Source organism: Schistocerca piceifrons, chromosome 3, assembly GCF_021461385.2.
Source record: "Schistocerca piceifrons isolate TAMUIC-IGC-003096 chromosome 3, iqSchPice1.1, whole genome shotgun sequence".
Classification (NCBI taxonomy): Eukaryota; Metazoa; Arthropoda; class Insecta; order Orthoptera; family Acrididae; genus Schistocerca; species Schistocerca piceifrons.
The window spans coordinates 434,845,741-434,867,748 of NC_060140.1; the positions used below are offsets into that span (position 1 = coordinate 434,845,741).

The window sequence follows — 22,008 nt, forward strand, 5'->3', positions numbered from 1 at the left end:
CAAACTGAATACACAAGCGCTGGCAGGTCGATAGACACACAAACAAACACAAACATACACACAAAATTCTAGCTTTCGCAACCAATGGTTGCCTCGTCAGGAAAGAGGGAAGGAGAAGGAAAGACAAAAGGATATGGGTTGTCTTTCCTTCTCCTTCCCTCTTTCCTGACGAGGCAACCATTGGTTGCGAAAGCTAGAATTTTGTGTGTATGTTTGTGTTTGTTTGTGTGTCTATCGACCTGCCAGCGCTTTTGTTTGGTAAGTTTCATCATCTTTCTTTTTAGATATATTTTTCCCACGTGGAATGTTTCCCTCTATTATATTCATAAACTGAATACACAGATGCATTGGATACACAGGCTGGTTCTATTTGCAGTAAAGGAATGAGTTAGCTTTAACATTACGTGCAATTTACTAAAGTTGTTCTGAGCACAGAATTGTCCCCGGTGATTGAAGGAGAATAAGACAACACACATCTATGTCAAGAGCAACAGAACTGAATCACAAATTACAACCTTCTCCCCTGCATTTAGTGACATAATAAATTTCCTTGAACAAAATAGTTTTGGGCATAGCAGCCAGTACAGATACTGAAAGTGCCTAGTAAACAGTTTTCAATATGGTACTCTTCATCAATGATATCCAAAAAGAAACAGACTCAGCATTTCTCAATTTTGAACATTTCAGATTCAGAACTCTATCTCTCTCTCTGACACCTTCTCCTTCGTCTTTGTTTCTCCTTGACCTTGTAACGAGTGAGTCCTTCTCACCCTGGGATTTGAGAGATCTGCTACTCCTTTCTAACCTCCCCCAACCCAACCTCCCCCACCACCAACGGAAGGAAGGAATAGTTCCAAAACTAAAGAGTAGTTTTTTCACTCTTAAATGTGGTTAATGGCAGTTTGGTGCTCAAATTATGTCTGCTATCGGTAAGTAATGACCTTCCATTTTTTTCTCTCTATAACTTTGCAGTTTTCTCAGGTTAATTTTCCTTTTCGATAAAATTTTATTTGGATGTTGATGTGTTACTGAATCAAAAGCTTTTCAAAAGTCCGCAAACACTAAATCGCTCTAGCGTCCTGTATACATAGCAATAAAGACAATGTATGTGAAGAGACGAGCTGAGTTTTGCATGTTCACTGTTTTTTAGAAGCCATGCTGATGATTAATTTGTTCCATGTTTGTCATAATGTTACAGCTAAGAATATGTTCTAGTATTAAATTACATAAAGATGCAAGTGACACATGACAGTATTCTATGGATAAGTTCTACTTCCTCTTTCGTATGTGGGTATGATGTACACCCTTTTCAAGGATAATATATCTTTGCTCAAGAGATCTGCAGTGAATTATGGTTAACTGCCTCATAAATTCTGTAGAACTTGACAGGGACTTCATTAGGCCTTGGGGCCTTAATTGAGGTTTAGCGATTTAACCTGCTTTTCAACAACGCTAGTATTGATTATTTTGTCACTCATCACGATAGTAGTATATTATTAAAGAAGGAAACATTAATTCCTTTTCCTTTGTGAAGGAATATTTGAAGACAGAATTCTACATTCCAGTTTTCGTCTTGCTATTTTTCATTCCACTTCCTGGCTTATTTACAGCTGTATGCACTCTAATTGTATGAGAAATAAAATTAGCTTGAGAATGCTGTAAAATATATTTTACAACAACAATTATGGAAGTCATCTTGCTTTGCCTTTCTGATATCTAATGCATTTTAATTAACATTTATCTGTGCAATTATGCTCTGTTTTATAGCTGTTGTGCAATACACACAGTTTTTACAGGAGCTTCCACAGTCTGAAAAGCACAGGGGATCTCTAATATCTTCAATTACCCTGCTAAGTACATATTTTCGTACAGTTTGGTTAACTGTTCATTTGAACATGTGGCATGGTTCCTCTAAATGTTCACTGTCTGAATCAAATGACTGTAGTTCCTGTCTAAGGAAAGACATAACCTTCTCCGTATCCACTTAACTGAATGTCTGAAGTACCCATAACTATCAATACAGCAAGCATTGTCGCTGCTTCCCCTGATGCAGCACCAGAGAGAGCCATGCCAGCAGTATCATCATCATCATCATCATCATCATCATCATCATAATACAGGGTCAGAACTCGATGTGATTGTATTAGTTTCCATTAGGTACACAAAACAATCATCTCTAGTTCGCACAGTTGGTGATTTGGACCTTAGATGTTACTTTTTTGAAGTGTTAATGGTTGTAGCCGTGCCCTGCCTTTGACATCTCCACGGCATTACCTTTCAACGAAATAACATGAGACCACCTGTTTTCTCTACTCCCCTGACCTACCTCTACACTGAGGGTGTTTGACTGTTTCCCTGCCAAACACATTCTTCTGATGTCTCAGCCATGGAAAACATTTTTAGTGGCTAATCTGGTTTCTCTTTTGGAATCATCATAAACAAATCTCAAGTGGTCAACAGGAAGTGAACAGGGGATCCACATATCACCTGCAATACTTTACAGAGATGTTCATTTATTTTCTACTGATAAGTAACCTTTCAGTGGTGACATTTCCATTTCAGTTGTTCCAAAGGTTTTTTTGTTTCCTAATTTATATGTAGTATGATCAAAAGGGTTGCCGACTAGCTAATGTAATGCCAGAGTGCTGTTTATATTCTGAATCTCTCTAAAATTTTAATTGAAGCTTGCCTTCTATGAAATCCACACTGAGCCTTGTATAAAAACGCAAATTACCAAAGATTTTAGTTGTTCAATTCCTCATTGTAGGAAGAACCTAGTATGTGTTATAACTTTTTTACTAAGTCTTTATTCTTGGTTAAATTCCTATTAGTCTTTATGGCAGAGGTAATACTGCAGTTGATTTCTATTAGGAAATGTTACCTATAAATATAGTTCATAAATGGCTTAAGAGTTAAATGATATGGTAAACTATTTGATTAAAGATAAAAGTTTTAACAAGAAAAAGCATCCCCCATTCCATATATGCTACGCCAGTTATGTTTCAATGTGTTTAGTTTCTCCTTTAGCACGTTCAGATCAGTTTCTTACTAACTTAGCATTACGTCTCCACAGCTATCACGAATTTCATCACCAATATTGGAATTTTCCCTAAATTTGTTAAACTGCTCTTTTCACATCACTCGTCTTTGATTAGTAACAGTAATTAGAGCGTTTTCTCCTTTACGAAATTTTTCTTTCCTGCCCGGCATATTTTATATTTTGGACGCGCATGTCAATAGGAATGATGCATCTTTTCCTCTTATAGAATATTTCTTTACAGTCCGACATATTTTCCCTTTTGGACACTAGAATCTACAGAAATTATTAATACTGTAAAATATTTGATATAAGAATATTAACAAAATTGCAGTTAAAGAGAGGTATTCTCCGACTTTCATAAATTTGCGACATAACCAGACACTTGTTCAGAAAGTAAAATTTATTAAAAATACAATACCGGTCATTACATTACATTAAAAACTTTCGAATACTTTACGATAATTCATAATTCGTTGCACTGAATATAAACGTGTTTTATGATAAAAGGTATAAATTCTATATGCAACGATTAATGCTTCATTTAAACATTTCTGCCCGTACAGTTCCACTTCCTCTTTATGTTTGACAGATCACATGATTTTCGCGATTATCTGGTTAAGTTTAAACGTTTGGCACAACTTTTACACACAGACGACATATTATAGTGTTCGCCTAGTACACAATGTAAACTGTGAAATATTTCCCATATGGATTCATTATTCTCAAGCCTGCAGCTACAATATGTCTAGCCCCATTTTGATGATGATGATGATTATTATTATTGTTGTTGTTGTTAAACTTCTGCAGCGGTATTGACTGTCCAGTGTCCTGGCAATGTGGAAGCATGCAACCAACCGCGAAAACAATCTCGGACTGGCCAGTGACAAACGACTGTCACGTCCACAAATTATTTTATTAAAACAATGTGCTGGTTTTTAACAAATATTTCAGCTTCTCTCAGAAACACGAATAATTACAACAGACAAGCAGACGCTCGTGACCCTCAAAATAACGAGACAAAAATATTTGCATCGGAGTTGCAAAATTCAGTAGTTAAATGTCAGCTTACATGTGACCTGGCTCCTTCTTCTGTATAACAGTCATTTCTGAAAAACCAATGAACAAACACATTTAGAAGTAGTTCTGTGTGTTATCTTAAGTGTGGGATCGAGAAGGTCATGTCAGTCGTGACGTCAGCCGACGTCATGAAATTATCTTGTAAACGGCGTCCGGTCGTGCTCCTCCTTTCGGATCTTCACCTTGAGCTGTTTGAGAATAAATGAAACTGCAAAATGAAAATTCCCTTATCTCCTGCCCCATCTCCCGTACTACCGCCAAATATGTTTCGCCATAAAAACGCGTAGCATCAATAAACACTACAAGTACCGGCGCTGAGTACGCACTGTAGCGACTGAAGCTATATTTTACAGGAGAGTGTTAACTTCTACGACGTATGCCGTAGAGAAACATAGTACATCAGCCGTAAGTGTGCATCAGTAAGACGAAGAGGTAATAAGACAAACATGGAATGCAAGCACAACAGATTTTGAAGAAACTGACATGGGAACGTGCAAGTACAGATGTAGCACAAAAACAATCTGTAACATTACACATGGACAACTAAAAGATTATTGGAATATGTCTCTTTTAAATGTTTTAACAGATCCTACTAATGTTTGCAGATTCTGTTTAGTAGAGCCTGAACAGTAGAACTACTTGTAGCATTAATCACAACTTGAAAGAAAGAAACAGATTATCACTAAGGCTACATCATTCACATAGTGTAGTACAAAAAGATCCCACTGTTTCACCAATAACAAATAGCTAGTTACTAGACTGTCAGCTTTCCACCTTCCAGCATTAATCTATCGTTTGGTCTCTCCATGCTATCCAGATGCCATTGTTCTGAAGTAATTTACATTAATCAACTATCTTCACAATGTACAGTATACTTTTTAAATGTTTCCTTTCTCTGGGAAAGAACAAAAATCATTCTCTGCATCTATTACATCTGTGTACCAACCAAGTTATAGGATATTTCACAATGTTTTAAATCAAGATATTCTCCACACTTTAGGATATAAACCTTCCCCTCACATGTCATTTCATTGTTAATATTTATCTCATTTAGTGATACAAGCAGCATGCAGTTGTATGCTTATAAATGTACACTGTTTTACTTTGGTATTTTCATTTGTGTGTTCTATAAGTTCTTTTGTAAATCATACTTTCAAGTGTGTTAATTTTCACCATTTTGTTGTTGATGTACACATTAATTCTGTGTGTAGTAATTTCAGTATTTGCTATAACACAGTTATATTCCACCAAAATGGCACCAAGGCAACAGATTCCAGATTTGTCATCCTTCAGCAGTAAAGAAGTGGCAGCATTTGTCAGTTCATTTGATACAGTTCTGACCGACTGTGATGGTGAGTAAAATTTGTCTGCTGGAAATGCAAACAATCCTTTACCCTCCTAACAACAGCTATAATTATTGAAGATAACAGTAGTAATAAGACTGGTATGATGTGAATGAAAGCACTTTACAAGAACTGTTTCAGTCAAACAATAATTACACTTTTTCAGTAGTGGCACAAACTAGGTGCTTTACAAATTTTGTGTATTGCATTTTCGTTTTGTTGTATTCTTTTGTATTTGTTAGGCTACATTTTTTTCTGTCGCCTCTTTCGTACTTTATCTTCAAACTGACCTAATATTGAATTGGCCTAGCTGCTTTGTTGCAATGAAATTTTCCAAACTTCTGTCTTACACAAATCTATACATACATATACACTTCGGCGAAACATTTTGTTGAGCATGTGAGAATGTAACTTAGGAAATTATTTGGTAGTATGAAATGTTGAAATATGGCGATGATTTAGAAGTAGTCCCGCACTTGGCTGCATCATATTTGATGTGTATTCTATCTGAGTCCACCAGGTAAGAGGTTTATTGTACAGCTAATGACTGTAAGGTACCTCTGTAGCTGAGTGGTCAGCATAGGTAGCTGCCTTATGGAGGACCCAGGTTTGATTCCTGGTACTGCCAAGGATTTTTCCTTGGTGGGAAGACTAGCACAGGGTAACTCAGTATTGTAATGCCAACAGAGGAGCTACTTGACTGAATAGTAGCAGCTCAAATGTCTGGAAAGTCTGCAAAATGGCCGGGAGAGTGGTGTGCTAACCACAAGTCCATCCATACTGCATTTGCATGATGCCACTAGGCAGAGGATGACACAGTTGCCCGTAGATATCCATTGGGCCTTCGTGGCCTGGTGCAGAGCCTGTTTTTGAATGACTGAAAGTGCTGTGTAAGGTCGGAGCACTACTACCTGATTTCAGTAATTTCTAAAATATAAACAAAGCTTTTCACATTTTATTTTTCCAGTTCATTTTCTGTAAGACAGAACTGCAGTACATCTATGAATATAATTGAAGAAACTATTAGCAGGGTAAAACAATATGGTTTTGACAGAATCAGATATATCAGGGAACTAGTTTTTAATGTGTTTAATACAAGTACTGAGCATGGAATGTTAGATCCCTTAATCATACATGTAGATTATAAAATTTGAAAAGAAAAATAGATAGGTTGAAGTTAGATATAATGGGAATTAGCGAAGTTCAGTGGCAGGAGGATCAGGACTTTCTGATGAGGTGAATACAGTAATATTATGAAAAGGGTAGTTGCTGCTCATCATGTAGCAGAGATGCTGAGTTGAAGATAGGCACAACAAAGCGATTTCAGAAAATGGCTTTTGGCCAACAAGTCTTTCACTGGAAATACACACACACACACACACACACACACACACACACACACACACAAAAAAAAAAAAGCACAACTCACACACACATGACCGCAGTCTCTGGCTGCTGAGTGTGACCACACCAGCCAGTGACTGTGGTCATGAGTGTGTGAGTTGAGTTTGCATGAGTGTATGTGTGTATGTTGTCTATTTCCAATGAAGGCCTTTTGTTATGCCTGTCTGCGACTTAGTGCCAGTGGGTAGCAACTATCCTTTTCGTAATATTGTTACATTCCATCCTGGATTTTCCGGAAATTTTATTGTGATGGTGGACTGGAATTTGATGTTATGAAAAGGAAGGGAAGGAAAAATTGTAGGTGAATATGGACTGGGGCAAAGGAATGAAAGAGGAAACTACTTGGTATAATTTTGCACAGAGCGTAAGTTAATCATCACTAACGTTTGGTTTAAGAATCATCAAACAAGGTTGTATATGTGGAAGAGATCTGGAGGCACCGGAAGGTTTCAGATTGATTTATGATATCATGATAAGGCATAGATTTTTGAAACCAGATTTTAAATTGTAAGACATTTCTAGGGGCACAATTTATTGGTTATGAACTGTAAATTAAAAGTAAAAAAAATTGGAAAAAGGTAGGAAATTAAGGAGATGGGACCTGAATAAGTTTAACCAGAGGTTGTTGAGAGTTTCACTGGGAGCATTAGGCAACAATTGACTAAAACAGGGGAAAGGAATACAGTAGAAGATGAATGGGCAGCTTTGAGACATGGAATAGTGGAAGCAGCAGAGGATCTAGTAGGTAAAAAGACAAGGACTAATAGAAATGCTTGGATAGCTCAGGAGATACTGAATTTAATTGGTGAAAGGAGAAAATATAAAAATGTTGCAAATGAAGCAGGCAAAACAGAATACAAATGTCTTAAAAAACTGAAACTCACAGGAAGTGCAGCAATGCTGAGCAGGAATGGCCAGAGGACAAATGTAAGGATTTAGAAGCATATTTTACTAGGAGAAAGATAGATACCACCTACAGGAAAATCAAAGAGGCCTTTGGAGAAAAGAGAAGCAGCTGTATGAATATCAAGCAAAGAAGGGAAAGCTGAAAGGTGAAAGGAGTATATTGAAAGTCTATTCAAGGGAGATGAATTTGAAGGCCATATTATAGAAATGAAAGAGGATGTAGATGAAGATGAGGTGGGAGATATGATACTGTGAGAAGAATTTGACAACGCTGAAAGGACTAATCCAAGCAAGATGCTAGGGGTAGAAACATTCCATCAGAACTACTGATAGCCCTAGAGAGCCAGCCATGAAAGAACTCTTCCACCCGGTTTGCAATATGGATGAGACAGACAAAATACCCTCATATTTCCAGAAGAATGTAATATTTACAATTCCAAAGCAAGCAGGTACTGACAGGTGTGAATATTACTGAACTATTAGTTTGATAAGCCATGGTTGCAAAATACTAGCATGAATTCTTTACAGAAGAATGGCAGGTATTCCAGTCAACATTGTCAAAACCTTTCTCCGAGTCTAAAAATGCTATAAATGTTGGTTTACCTTGCCTTAACTTATCTTCTAAGACAAGTTGTTGAGTCAGTATTGCCTTACATATTCCTACATTTCTCCAAGGTCAGCTTCTAAAATGGAACAGGCAAACTGGAATACAGCCACCTAAAAATGAGAGTGACATGAAGTGCATAGTAGAAAATTAGGAATGGCTAAAGGAGAAATGCAAAGCTGTAGAAGCATGCATATCTATGGGTAAGATAGAGGCCATTTATAGAAAAATTAAAGAAACATCTGAAGAAAAGATGTATTAACATCAAGAACTCAAATGACAAGTGAGTACAGGGCAAAGAAGGGAGGACTGAAGGATGGGAGACATATGTAGAAGAGTATAAACAAAAGAGACTTGGTGACAGTATCGTGGAAAAGGAAGAATGAGTGGATGAAGGTAGGAGTCATGATGGGATACTGTGAGAATAACGTGACAAAGCACTGAAAGACCTGACCCAAAATAAGGCATCTGGGGTAAATGGCATTCCCTTGGAATTATTTAGATCTTTGGGTGAATAGCTACTATTACTTGTAGTTTTGAAAGCATGTTTAATTGAGGGTGCTGGCCTCCCGTCCAACCTGCGGTGTTTCCCTCACAGCATACCAAAACTGTTACTCCCCTTATGCAGGATACATAACAGAGACAAAATATCCCCAGACTTCAAGAAGGGTGTAATAATTCCATAGCAAAGAAGGCAGATGCTGATAAGTGTATTACTGAACCATCAGTTTAATAACTCACGATTGTAAAATACTGATACAGATCTTCTACAGAAGGCTGGAATAACTAGTATAATCCAACCTCGGACCTGGCATTCTTGCAGTAAAGTGCATCCCTAGCAACCAAGAAGTCGTGAGATCAAATCCCAGTTGAACCATGGAAATTTTCAGTGTGCCTTTAATCTAGTCTTTACCTCTCAAAAATGTGAGAAGTCACCAGGAAAGACACATGGTTCAGCTTCCACGTTAAACTGTAAGTCCCCCTTCCCTAGTTTGCTAACCTATTTAGATCTGGGACACACAAGTCACCATAGTGGCATCCAATTGAAAGAACTGCTCCCAGCCATTAAGCCACCTGGGAGAAGACAATTTTGAGTCCTAGAGAAATGAAGTAACATATGAAGGAATACTTGTCCTATAACTTATATTAGGAGAAATGTTGCACAAAGGCAAACTCACAATTATGGCAATCTCAGATTTAATAAATGCATTTGCCAATGTTGACTGGTTAATTTATCCATGATACTTGAAGACGTACAGCAACCAACAACTTTTGACATAATTTTATTTATGCCAAGACACTTTTCAGGTTTTCACACATCTTCAGCTGCTTCTTCTTCTTGTTTCAAATGAGCCTATTTTGGACCATGCTTGTTCAACTGTTGGGCTTTAATCTTTGCCAAGTACTGTCACATCTTCTGCTGATGTAATTCCTTCCTTTTTTATGTCCAGAGAGTACCTTTCCTTTGGGGCTTTTCCTGAAATCCTCAGGCTTCCTTCAAAGTATGTCTCACAGACTGTCTGTTCTGGAGATCAGTTACTCCCAGTTCTTTAATGTCCTTTTCAGTTTCAATCAGCCAAGTGGTGCAAACCTTCTTATTTTGCCAGAAGGTGAACAGACGGTTGGTCAATATGTTTGGAGGCAATCTTGCAACATGGCTGTAGAAAGCTAACCTTCTTTTTCTTGCACAGTCAGAGAGCCTCTGAATATGCTTGTAGAGCTCCGAGTTATGTCATCTCCTGAATTCTCCATCTTCTTCTACCAGGCCTAGGATCTTCCTGAAGATTCATTACTAGTACATTTATGTCAACTGAATTTTTAATGCTGTAGCAGTAAAAATGCTGACTGGGATACATTCTTTGAAATTCTGGAATTATCACAAATAAATGAATGAAGGATACAAGGCAAGGTTGCATTCCATCCCCATGTTATTCAATATGTACATTGAGCATGCAGTAAAAGAAGCATAGGAGGAATGTGGAAAGGGAATTAAAATTCAGGGGGAAGATATAAAAGCGTTAAGGTTTGCTTATGACATTGTAATCCCATGAAAAATGGCAAAGGACTTTGAAGATCAGCTGAACAGAATGGATAGAGAAATGAAGTAACATATGAAGGAATACTTGTCCTATAACTTATATTAGGAGAAATGTTGCACAAAGACAAACTCACAATTATGGCAGTCTCAGATTTAATAAATGCATTTGCCAATGTTGACTGGTTAATTTATCCATGATACTTGAAGACGTACAGCAACCAACAACTTTTGACATAATTTTATTTATACCAAGACACTTTTCAGGTTTTCACACATCTTCAGCTTCTTCTTCTTCTTGTTTCAAATGGACCTATTTTGGACCATGCTTGTTCAACTGTTGGGCTGTAATCTTTGCCAAGTACTGTCACATCTTTTGCTGATGTAATTCCTTCCTTTCTTCTGTCCAGGGAGTACCTTTCCTTCAGGGCTTTTCCTGAAATCCTCAGGCTTCCTTCAAAGTACGTCTCAAGGACTGTCTGTTCTGGAGATCAGTTATTCCCAGTTCTTTAATGTCCTTTTCAGTTTCAATCAGCCAAGTGGTGCAAACCTTCTTATTTTGCCAGAAGGTGAACAGACGGTTGGTCAATTTGTTTGGAGGCAATCTTGCAATGTGCTCAAATTAAGTTCAGATGATTCTGAAGAAATTATATTAAGAAACCAGACATTGAAAGTAGTAGATGACATTTGCTGCTTTAGCATCAAAATAATCAGCAAAGACAGAATTAAAGAGGACATAAAATGTTAAAATGTAGACTGGCAATAGGTAGAAAAGATTTCTTGTAACAGATAAATTTATTAAAACAGAACATAAATTTAAATGTTAGGAAGCTTATCTGAAAGCAATCATTTGAACTGTAACCTTATATGGAAGCAAAACATAAATAATAAATCATACAGACAGGAGGAGAGAAGAAGTGGTGTTACCAAAGAATACTGAAGATCAAATGAGTGCATCAACTAAGTTATGAATAGGTACTGAATTGGATTGAGAAGAAAAGATCCTTAAAACTCAACTCGACTGAAAGGTGGAAGAAGAGGTTGATAGGGCATGTCCTGAGGCATCAAGAAATAATTAATTTGGTAATCAAAGGATCTCTGAGGGATAAAACTTGTAGGGGAGATCAACATTTCAGTACATTAAAAAATTCAAATGGAGGCAGCATGCAGTAGTTACAAAGATACAAAAAAAATTTTTCAATAATTGTCTAGCATGAAGAGCTGCAATAGACCACTTTTCAGACTGATGAATTTTTCTTCTTCTTGTTATTCATATTCTTCCAGAGGTCTCTATGCTTCAATGCTGATCTCACATGTTGTCTCCAAATGTTTCACAGCTTGGTGGATATGATAACAATTCAAATTTACATGCTCTTCTCCCAAACCAACGAATAAAATGAATAAATTTTTTGTGACAATCTTATGAGAAGGATAGACTGCTACTCACCATATAATGGAGATGTTGAGTCACAGACAGACACAACAAAAAGACACTAAACAAGTGAGCTTTCAGCCAAAAGGCCTGCTTCTGAATTAGACAACACACACACACACACACACACACACACGAGACCATTGTCTCTGGCTGCCGAGTACAATGGTTGAGTATGTGTGTGTGTGTGTGTGTGTGTGTGTGTGTGTGTGTGTGAGAGAGAGAGAGAGAGAGAGAGAGAGAGAGAGAGAGAGAGAGAGAGAGAGAGAGAGAAAGAGTTATGCTTTTGTGAATGTGTTTCTGAATTTTGTCTACTTTAGAAGAAACCCTTTTGTTTAGCATCTTTTTGTTGTACCTGTCTGTGACTCAATGTCTCCACTATATGGTGAGTAGCAATCTATCCTTTTCATAAGATCTGTCATAATTCCATCCTGGATTCCCACTGTTTAAATTATTTATGATTTACATGATGAAAAGTACTATAAAGTATGATAAAATAATGGTCCTTTATCTCCTTGGTTGTGCCCAGGGAAGGCAAAACACTCGTTTTAAAATTAAAGAAGATTCATGCAAAGGAATCTTTGATGTACACATTTTATAAATTTAAATGAATTCAGTGACTGCTCTCTTGCTCAGTGATAACTTCAGTTGAGTTAAGAATTTAAGGCAATGACAACCAAGCTTATCTCAGAGAGAAGTAAGCAGTTGCTTATTTGAAAATAAATTATTTCAGGCAGCTAGTAAAATCACATTAACTTTCATGAAGGATAAGCATGCTCAGAGCAGGGATGAATATATAAGCTCTGTATATTATTTGATGGATGTGAATTCATAATAATGAATACTACAGAGAATTAACAGTATAAAAATAATGGCAAGTAGAACAGCTGAAATTACCCACAAAAACCGTGAGATAACTAAGAGACAAATACATGTAACAAAATACTAAATTTTAAGTTGTGTGAAAACAGTTTGTTTCTTCTGGGACTTGAGACAAAATACACAGAAATGAAGGGTTGAAAATCTTAAGCAACCAAGCAGATAATTTTTAACTTCTGATTAAGAGAAACCTACAAGTGACAAGAACAGAATGATTATTTCTTTACTCACATTCTCAGTATCATATACTATAAGGATGCCTATGCATATGTTTTAATTTCTTTTTTTTTCATTATTTTTCATATGGAATAAAGTATCTCAGTGGTTATCAGTAGGTATCACAGAATTTGTATTCAGGAGAGACTATGTTCAAGTGCCAATCTGATTACCTTCATTTATGTGATCATGCTTTTGTGGAGATGCATTACAGTGTGTATGGGTTCACCAACCATCTGCTTCAGCAGATCACAACAGCAGATGACATAAATCAGCCATGAGCAAAACGGACTAAGTAGGGGAATCTCTCTGCCATGCACTGCCTTGCTGTAGCCCATGGGTTTCCCAGAGAGAAGCATGTGACCATTACTTCCCACACCAACATCAAATGTCTGACATGCTCATCCAAGTGAGTTAGTGTTATGTAGTGAGTGTCTTTCATGCTGTGTGGATATGAAGATGGGAATTGTCACCTGGTGCAGTAATAGTATTCTGACCATGTATGGTTGCAAAGCGGATGATGCCGGTGAGTGTGCATCATACGCTTGGGCTGAATGGTGTTTGTAGACATCTACAAAAGAGCTTGCTGAGCCCTAGTGGCAGAACGATAGAATATTGTGCACATGAGCCAATTTTAGATTTATGTTTTTCATGCTGTCCCCTGTCATGTCACAGGATCAGTGGACTACCTTAGCATCATACAATTTTAAGTAATGATTTTATCATAGTGCATAGTGTGCCACATGTCTGTTGATTGTGGTATCTACCATGTGCATACCTGTAAGTTTTCTTTTCTTGTATTTGCTAAGTATGGAACAGCTGTGAATAATTTTTGATATTTATGATTCTTTGCCTGCCACTCACTGAAACCTACAGTTCTGTGTGGCTACTGTGTGCAAAATGTGTCTGTTTTTATTGCTATGCAGTTTTACTATGTTAATGTCCTGTGTTAATTTTTACATAATTGTGTCCTGTTCCCATAAAGGAACTGGAAAACCAAGAGTACTTTCTGTGCTCTGTTTGCTTTATTTTTCACTAACTCCCATATGTATTGGTGTACTATAGGGCCATATGTGCAAGGAATTTCTCACAGTTTGCCTAAATTTCTACAAGTTAATGCAAGGACAATTTCTCAACCAGATTATGTGCAGTTCCCTATCCCCTTCTTGCCCATTTTGAGCAAACTCACTGTGTCTAATGACCTTACTTTCACAAGGACACTGAACCTTAACTTACCTGAAAATTAATTCCTTTCCTTTCCTTTTGTGAGATGAGCAAACACACTGCACCAAAAACTCTGGGCTCAATTTTATCTATATTACAGCATAATTTTGTTTGAAAATGAGCTTTTGGCCCTGTGAAACCAATCATGTGATCTATAGGTTAAGCTGAAACCACTATGCTGCATTCTATGTGGGCATGACTACCAACAGGCTGTCTGAAACTTCCTGGCAGATTAAAACTGTGTGCTGGACCGAGACCGAGACTCAAACTCGGGACCTTTGCCTTTTGCGGGCAAGTGCTCTACCAACTGAGCTACCCAAGCATGACTCACGCCCCGTCCTCACCGTCTTACTTCTGCCAGTACCTCGCCTCCCACCTTCCAAACTTTACAGAAGCTCTCCTGCGAACCTTGCAGAACTAGCACTTCTGAAAGAAAGGATATTGGGGAGACATGGCTTAGCCACAGCCTGGGGGATGTTTCCAGAATGAGATTTTCACTCTGCAGTGGAGTGTGCGCTGATATGAAACTTCCTGGCAGATTAAAACTGTGTGCTGGACCGAGACTCAAACTCGGGACCTTTGCCTTTCCCGGGAAAGTGCTCTGCCAACTGGGCTACCCAAGCACGACTCACGCCCCGTCCTCACAGCCTTACTTCTGCCAGTATCTCGCCTCCTACCTTCCAAACTTTACAGAAGCTCTCCCGAGTCCCGAGTTCGAGTCTCGGTCTGGCACACAGTTTTAATCTGCCAGGAAGTTTCATATCAGTGCACACTCTGCTGCAGAGTGAAAATCTCATTCTGGAAACATCCCCCAGGCTGTGGCTAAGCCATGTCTCCGCAATATCCTTCTTTCAGAGTGCTAGTTCTACAAGGTTCGCAGGAGAGCTTCTGTAAAGTTTGGAAGGTAGGGGGCGAGGTACTGGCAGAAGTAAGGCTGTGAGGATGGGGCGTGAGCCATGCTTGGGTAGCTTAGTTGGTAGAGCACTTGCCCGCGAAAGGCAAAGGTTCCGAGTTCGAGTCTCGGCCCGGCACACAGTTTTAATCTGCCAGGAAGTTTCATATCAGTGCACATTCTGCTGCAGAGTGAAAATCTCATTCTGGAAACAGGCTGTCTGACCATCGACAGTTTGTGACCAAGAACAGCTGGACCATCCTTTTGCTGAGCACGCTATCCAACATCATGTTCCTCATTTCAGTGACTGCTTCACAGCCTGTTCCATCTGGATCCTTTCCTGTAACATCAGCTTTTCTGAACTGCGAAGATGGGAACTCTCCCTTCTTCTTCTTCTTCTTCTTCTTCTTCTTCTTCTTGTGTTATGACCTCTGTAGGACCACAGGTAGCCCCTTCGTGGACTGCATTTTCCTCTTCTTCTCCCAGAACCTCTGAACCTCTTCATTCTTTCTCTTCTTCTCTCCTGCTTTTCTTCTGAGATCTTCAATTTCCATTTCTCCTGGCGGCTCCACTGGTGACATTCTAATCTTTTCCTGTATTCTTCTCTCTCACTGATCTCCGGCATATTTGTCAGTGTATATTTGTTCCTCCAATTTTCCTTTCCTTCGACCTTGATCCCCAATTCCAACCAGTCCTTCTGAAGTTCAACGATCCACTTGGTTCCTGTCTTTCCCCTTGTCCTCCCTGTTGTTTCCCACACTCTCTTCGTCATTCTGTCCATACTCATCCTAACTACATGCCCAGCAAACCTTGCCCTTTTGAGTCTGATTTCCCCGGATATTGTTCTCATGTTCCAGTACAGTTCTGCCCTAGGTCTTTGCATCCACCTCTTTTGGGACCTAATATTTTTCTCAGTATTTTTCTCTCTTCTTTCTCTAGTTGTTCTGCCTCATTTCTTCCTAGTGTCATCATCTCAGCAGCATATAATACTGCATTCCTCACTGTTGCCTTGTAGTGGCTTATCTTTGCCTCTTTATTGTATATCTCTCTCATCATGCAGAAGGCTGACTTCATCTTCTTTATCCTCTCTGTTATTCCCTCCTTGCTCCTGTTCCTTTCTGTTATAAATTCTCCGGGGTATTTACATTTGTCCACCATTTGCACAGTGCCTTCCGGTGTTTCCCAGTCTGCAGCGGTGTTTAATGTCTTTGTCTTGTTATAGGCTATCCTAAGTCCCACCTTTCTGGCTACCTTACTTAAGTTGTCGAGCTGTGTCTTTGCATCTTCTTCTGTCTCCCTTACTATTGCTATGTCATCTGCAAAGGCTAGGCAGTCCACTTGAGCCCTGTTGCCCTTTTTGTAGCCCACATGGGTCTTTGGTATTCCCATTTCCTCATTTATTGCTCTCCACTGCCTGATCACTTCGTCCAGTGCTATATTGAACAACAATGGTGACAATCCATCTCCCTGTTTAACACCAGTCTTGATCTCAAATTCTTCTGACAGTGCTCCTCTGAATCTCACCCTTGCTTTTGTGTCTGTCAAAATTTCTTTTATGAGTTCTTGTGTAGTTCCATCAAGTCCTCTGTTCTTCAGGATCCTAACAAGAGTCTGTCTGTCGATGGAGTCATATGCCTTTGTGAAGTCCATGAACTCTCCCTGCAATATATCCTAAATTCTCGTAACCCTCCTGGCCTCAACCTTCATTAGTCATTGTCCTACCCATCTAGCCCCTTCCCTGTTCCCATTCCAGCACTACACCGCCCTCTATCCCACCAATGCACCCAGTCTGTTTACTTCTCTCCTTGAAAATCTTTAGCAACTGATCAGATCACTTTGAACTTCTGATTAAGAGCCCTCCATGTCACCTCCCCAACTGCACCCAGGTACCCTACCCTCTCTCCACCTGATCCCTGCTCACTCCCACAAGCAACACTTTACCATCACCTACCCCTACCCTGGTATCCCTCCCTGTCCCAACCCCAGCCTCCTCCTTAAACCCCCCCCCCCCCCCCCCCGGTTGCTTCTCCTATCATGCACGTAGTCCGGCTTCAGCTAGCAGAGTCTGTGGTCATGTGTGTGTGAGTTGCATTTGTGTGAGAGAGTGTGTGTGTATGTTGTCATTTTCAACAAATGCCTTGTTGACGGAAAGCTCACTTTCCAGTAGTCTTTTTATTGTGCCCATCTGTGATTGAGCATCTTTGCTATATGTTGAGTAGCAGCTATCCTTTTCATAATAATATTGTTACATTTTCCATTCTTTTATTTTACAGCATAATTTGAACTTTTCCAGTCAGTTCAACTATCTGTTCTCAGTTTCATATCTTGTTTACAATATATTAAAATTATGCAACTGTACTGAAAGAAAGTACAGTAGACTCTCGGCTATCTAGCTCATGAGTACCCAGCCTTCACGCTATCCAGCCTACTTTATTGATATCATAATAATGTACTGGGCTGTAAGGATGATGATGCAGAGGTTATCTCAGAATGGATGGCAAGCAGTGAAGCTGATGAACTTACTGACAATGACATTGTAGAAATGGTAATGCAGGGGGAAATAACACAGGGGGAGGCAAACTTAGATTACAGGAGTAATGTCATTCCACATTTGGAAGGATTCAAGATGATTGAGGCACTGCAACAGTATTGAGGCACTGCAACAGTACATTAGTGAGCAGGAGGAAGCCAACACCAGCTGGTACCACCTGTTTGCATAAGTGGAGGGATACTGCAGCACAGAAGAAGGGTAAAGGAGGGAAATAGTAACCTCTCAAAGACTTTTTAAAACATTAAATCTGCAGGTTTCACCTTTTATCTTAGGCCTAGCTCTTCACATGTGTGTAATCGTACATTCATACTTTACAATGTTCCCTATTTCCTGTAATAATTTTTGAAGGATGCAGTATGTACATAACCAACATTTATAACTAGCATGAATTATATAAGAAGTCAGAAAATATTAATAAAATTGGATTTTGGTATAAAAGATAGGCATTTTGAATGGGTGGGGTTGGAAGAGAGAGCTGATAGAACTCCAACCTACTCCAACCTATCCAACTTTTTTGGGTCCAGCTTGACCTTCTGCTACTTTGGGCTGGATAGCTGAGAGTCTTGTGTATTACTTAAATACATTGTGCATGAACAACTGTCTTATGGTAATAGAAGTAATGTTAATTTTCATTTCAGTCCTGCGACCTCTCAGTACAAGATTCCTTGATAAATTTAGTTACATTTCGTGTTTTTTGCAACTTTTGTTCTATACTAGCGAAAACTTTGGATGACCAAAATATAATGAATGATTAATTTAAGTTTTGACAAGATATTCTCCATGCTCAGTATGTTTTTTTTTAGTAGATCACACTGCTATAATAAAGTTTGATATTATCTTTAGACTAGAAATATACTATCATGTAGATAAATATATGCTTCTTTCACATGTTTTAATTCAGCAAGTCTTATGTAGGTGTGTTGTGGATGGGTGACCAGCAGATTCCAGGCTCTATAGAAACAATTAAAAAGCTTGATGAAATGGGGAAAAAAATATTTTTTATATCTAATAACAATCTTCTGACTGTTGAAAAATATCTAATGAAGATCCGAGCTATGGGCTACAATGCTACAAAGGTAAGATCTTCATTATTTTGTTTCCATGGATTGACATACATATTCATATACTCATTAAATGTGATGTGCCACAGAGCCTGGCAAGCTAGAGAACCTTGAGAAATATGGAAAAAATAAATAAATGATTTGGAACGAACGAAGAAACTCCAGAAGGCATACAAACTCACATGGTCACATTATAATAAGAAAAGCATATCGAGGCAGGCCAAACTTAGGTACTACAAAACAGTTGTATTACCAGAAGCATTGTACGCGTCAGAAACAACCACAATTGGAGCATCAGGTATCATAGACACAGAAAAAATAGAACGCAAAATTCTCAGAAAAATATTTGGACCAATCCACAGAGATGGCATATGGATGAAGCGACCTACCAAAGAGCTGTACCAGCACACTGACAGACTAACAGACGTGATCAGAAAACGCAGATTAACTTTCTATGGGCACATACAGAGAATGGACAACAACCGACTTACAAAGAAAATTGTTGATGTAGTAAACAGCTCAAGCAAGAAAACAAATTGGTATCATGAAATAGACGAAGACTTAAGGCAGATAGGGATCAACAGGCAAATGATAGGAGACAGGAAATACTTCAGAAACAAAGTTAGGAGTGCAAAATTTATTGTAAAGGAGAGAAAGAAGACAGGAACATTATGGACAGAGCAAAGGAAACAGGAGCACAGCCAAAGGATGAAGAGATTTTGGGAAGAGAAGAGGAAGAAAGGAAAGAAGTGAAAATTGTGTCATCATGTGATTTTCGAGTTCAAACACTGTCCATAAGGGCAACAATGAAATGAATGAATGAAATGATTTTATAGAAACATAATGATTATGTACTGCTCATTTGTATGACACTATCATTATTAAGGTTAGTTTGCTAAATACGACATTATGCAAAAGTATTTTTTTTACTCTAGCTGTATTTAATTGGACTGGTAAGTGGACTGGTGATTAAAGCCTTTCTTTGGGAAGACAAACGTTATAGATATTGCTAAGTAGAAGGATACAACCATACAATATGAGAAATTGAATATGGAAGTATTTTTAATGTTAGTTTCCTTGCAGTGTATCATACCATTCAGTTCAATGTTTATACCACTTACAAACTCTCTGCCTACATAAAAATGGATATGTGTGACATGTGTTTGTTCAGTCACACTTTGCACACATTTAACTTACTATCTGAAAAAAAACCTATGAATGTGATACAGCAAAATGGTGGCATATAACATTAGCATTATCCTGGAATGCCCAGAGAAATTTCAACCAAATATGTTGCACATATGGCTTACTACATGAAAAAATATTGTAACTTCTGGTATTAGATTACCTTACCACCCTTAGAGGTGAAGATGAGAAGAAGGTAACATGTAAAAGTATGTGTAATTGTGGAGTGCATGGAGCAATTTGAGCATATATTGATGCACACATGACATATTATGTTATACAAAATACTGTGTTGGTAAGACTTTCCCACCCTTTTAAACATAACTTCATAATACCTCAGGCAAGTGTAACAGAACTATGTATACATACAATCTTCTGACTGGGGAAAATCGTTCAGTGAGTGTAAGAAACCTTTTGTACCACTGGAAGTGGAACTAGGAGTGGAAAGTTGAGCTCCTGGAGCAATTTTGACAAATTCAGTACAGACATGAGTTCCTATGGAAACTGTTCTCAGTGCACTTGTACTTCATTCTTGTATTATTTACAACTGAAATGAACACTTATGAAAGTACAATGTAATTAGGTGTTGTGTAAGTGTCACAATACTCCAAAAATAATTTGTACATTCTGTTTATCTCTGTTAACAGTGAACCAGTTCATTACATTACAGAAATAAATTATTAGGATTATGGTCGCACTACTAACTTCCAAATAAGGATGGTAAATTGCACTTCAGCACCATATAGGCACCATTCTCCAGTGCTGTCCTCTAATTCTGTGGTCTCTTACCAATTAAGTTAAGTAGCAAATGGTAGCTGTCCTGATTCTCACACATCCACTTTCCTGTCCACATTCGTATACTAGACAAACCTGTACATTGAAAGAGCTGCCAGGAATTGATCTTTTGCAGAACAACCTGGATGTTGTTCATCCAACTAGCTGTTTTTGTGTGTGTGTGTGTGTGTGTGTGTGTGTGTGTGTGTGTGTGTGTGTGTGTGTGTGTGCGAATTCCTAGAGGACCAAACTGCTGAGGTCATCAGTCCTTTTGAACAGTGAGACAGCAGTCAGGACTGAATCACCATTGTGCTGAAGCTTCTCTTCTGTTTAAGAGAAATGTTCCCCATTAAGGAATTACAAGTATTAAAGTTAGGATCAGATAGTGAGTGAGTGCTTATTTAAAGTGGAGCTACTAACAGAGGGCCAGTGCATGCTGTAATTATCATATGGCAGTAATCCTTGGTAGATATTCTGTCATGTTAATGCAGAACCAATTTATGCTGGAAAGAAAATTATTTACAACTGTATCCACCAGGTGCGAATCTGGCACTGTACTCTGTTTGTATGATGGTATGACTTGTACAAGTCATTATGTAAGGAACAGTATGACAACTGCGAAGGAGAGCATGTACTGTTAGTGAATCTGTTTTATGTGAATGGCAGCAGTTATAGTGCTACATTGAGAGAGTGTCACCGACTGGAAGGTCTGAGGAGAGGCCTGATGCCATTAGATGTTTTAAAGAAGATGATAATTAAATTTGAAAACATTGGTGTGGTACCTATAAAAGGTAAGAATCCTATCCCAGTGGAAGTTACTGACAAGGTTGCTGTTGTTGTAAGTGACCATGCAGCAAGTGCCGTGGATAGTGCTAGTTCTTGTGCAGTGTCATAAGGATTGCCCATCGCATTGTCAACAGTACAGAAAGTTTTGTGGCCTATTTTACACCATTACCTATACAACATTCACACAGTGCAGCAAATGATACCTTATAATCCGTAGCAGTGTTTGGATTAGTCTTCGATTCCTGATACAGATCAAAGTTGATTACCTGTGGCTGGATAATATTCTATGGAATGATGAGGCATGTTTTACACTACAGGCTGCATTGAATTCAAAGAACTGCTGAATTTGGGATACTGTTAAACTGCAAGCTGTGCATGAAGAGCCATTACACTCACCATACGTGACTGTGTGCTGTGGATTCACGAGCATTTTATTCTTGGTCCATTCTTCTTTGAATCAATGCACCCAGAGGATCTGTCTGGTATATCATGGCAACAGCACATTTTCAAGACCTCCTTGTATTGCATGTGATTCCTGCTTTATAAAAGCACAACTGTATTGAAACCACCAAGTGAACGCTCTGATGACCTGCCAGATC

General features: G+C 38.5%; 2 protein-coding genes across 6 annotated transcripts in view; one reads left to right on the forward strand and one right to left on the reverse strand.

Annotated features, from left to right (window-relative positions):
- Positions 1 to 4,238, reverse strand: part of LOC124790133 (mitochondrial ornithine transporter 1-like) — an 87,880-nt gene extending 83,642 nt beyond the window's left edge. Inside the window, exon 1 of one of the 4 annotated variants that reach the window (XM_047257713.1) lies at positions 4,110 to 4,236. The gene's annotated coding sequence lies outside the window, so the exon portion shown is untranslated. Of the gene's footprint in view, positions 1 to 3,497; positions 3,523 to 3,601; positions 3,881 to 4,109 lie in introns of those variants that run through there. The other 3 variants (XM_047257715.1, XM_047257714.1, XM_047257716.1) reach the window with 3 other exon arrangements.
- Positions 3,892 to 22,008, forward strand: part of LOC124790135 (glycerol-3-phosphate phosphatase-like) — a 79,910-nt gene continuing 61,793 nt past the window's right edge. Inside the window, exons 1-3 of one of the 2 annotated variants that reach the window (XM_047257718.1) lie at positions 3,892 to 4,522; positions 5,355 to 5,469; positions 18,519 to 18,679. In XM_047257718.1, coding sequence (XP_047113674.1) covers positions 5,370 to 5,469; positions 18,519 to 18,679 — 261 coding nt within the window. In that variant the 5' untranslated portion in view covers positions 3,892 to 4,522; positions 5,355 to 5,369. Of the gene's footprint in view, positions 4,550 to 5,354; positions 5,470 to 18,518; positions 18,680 to 22,008 lie in introns of both variants that reach the window. The other variant, XM_047257717.1, reaches the window with a different exon arrangement.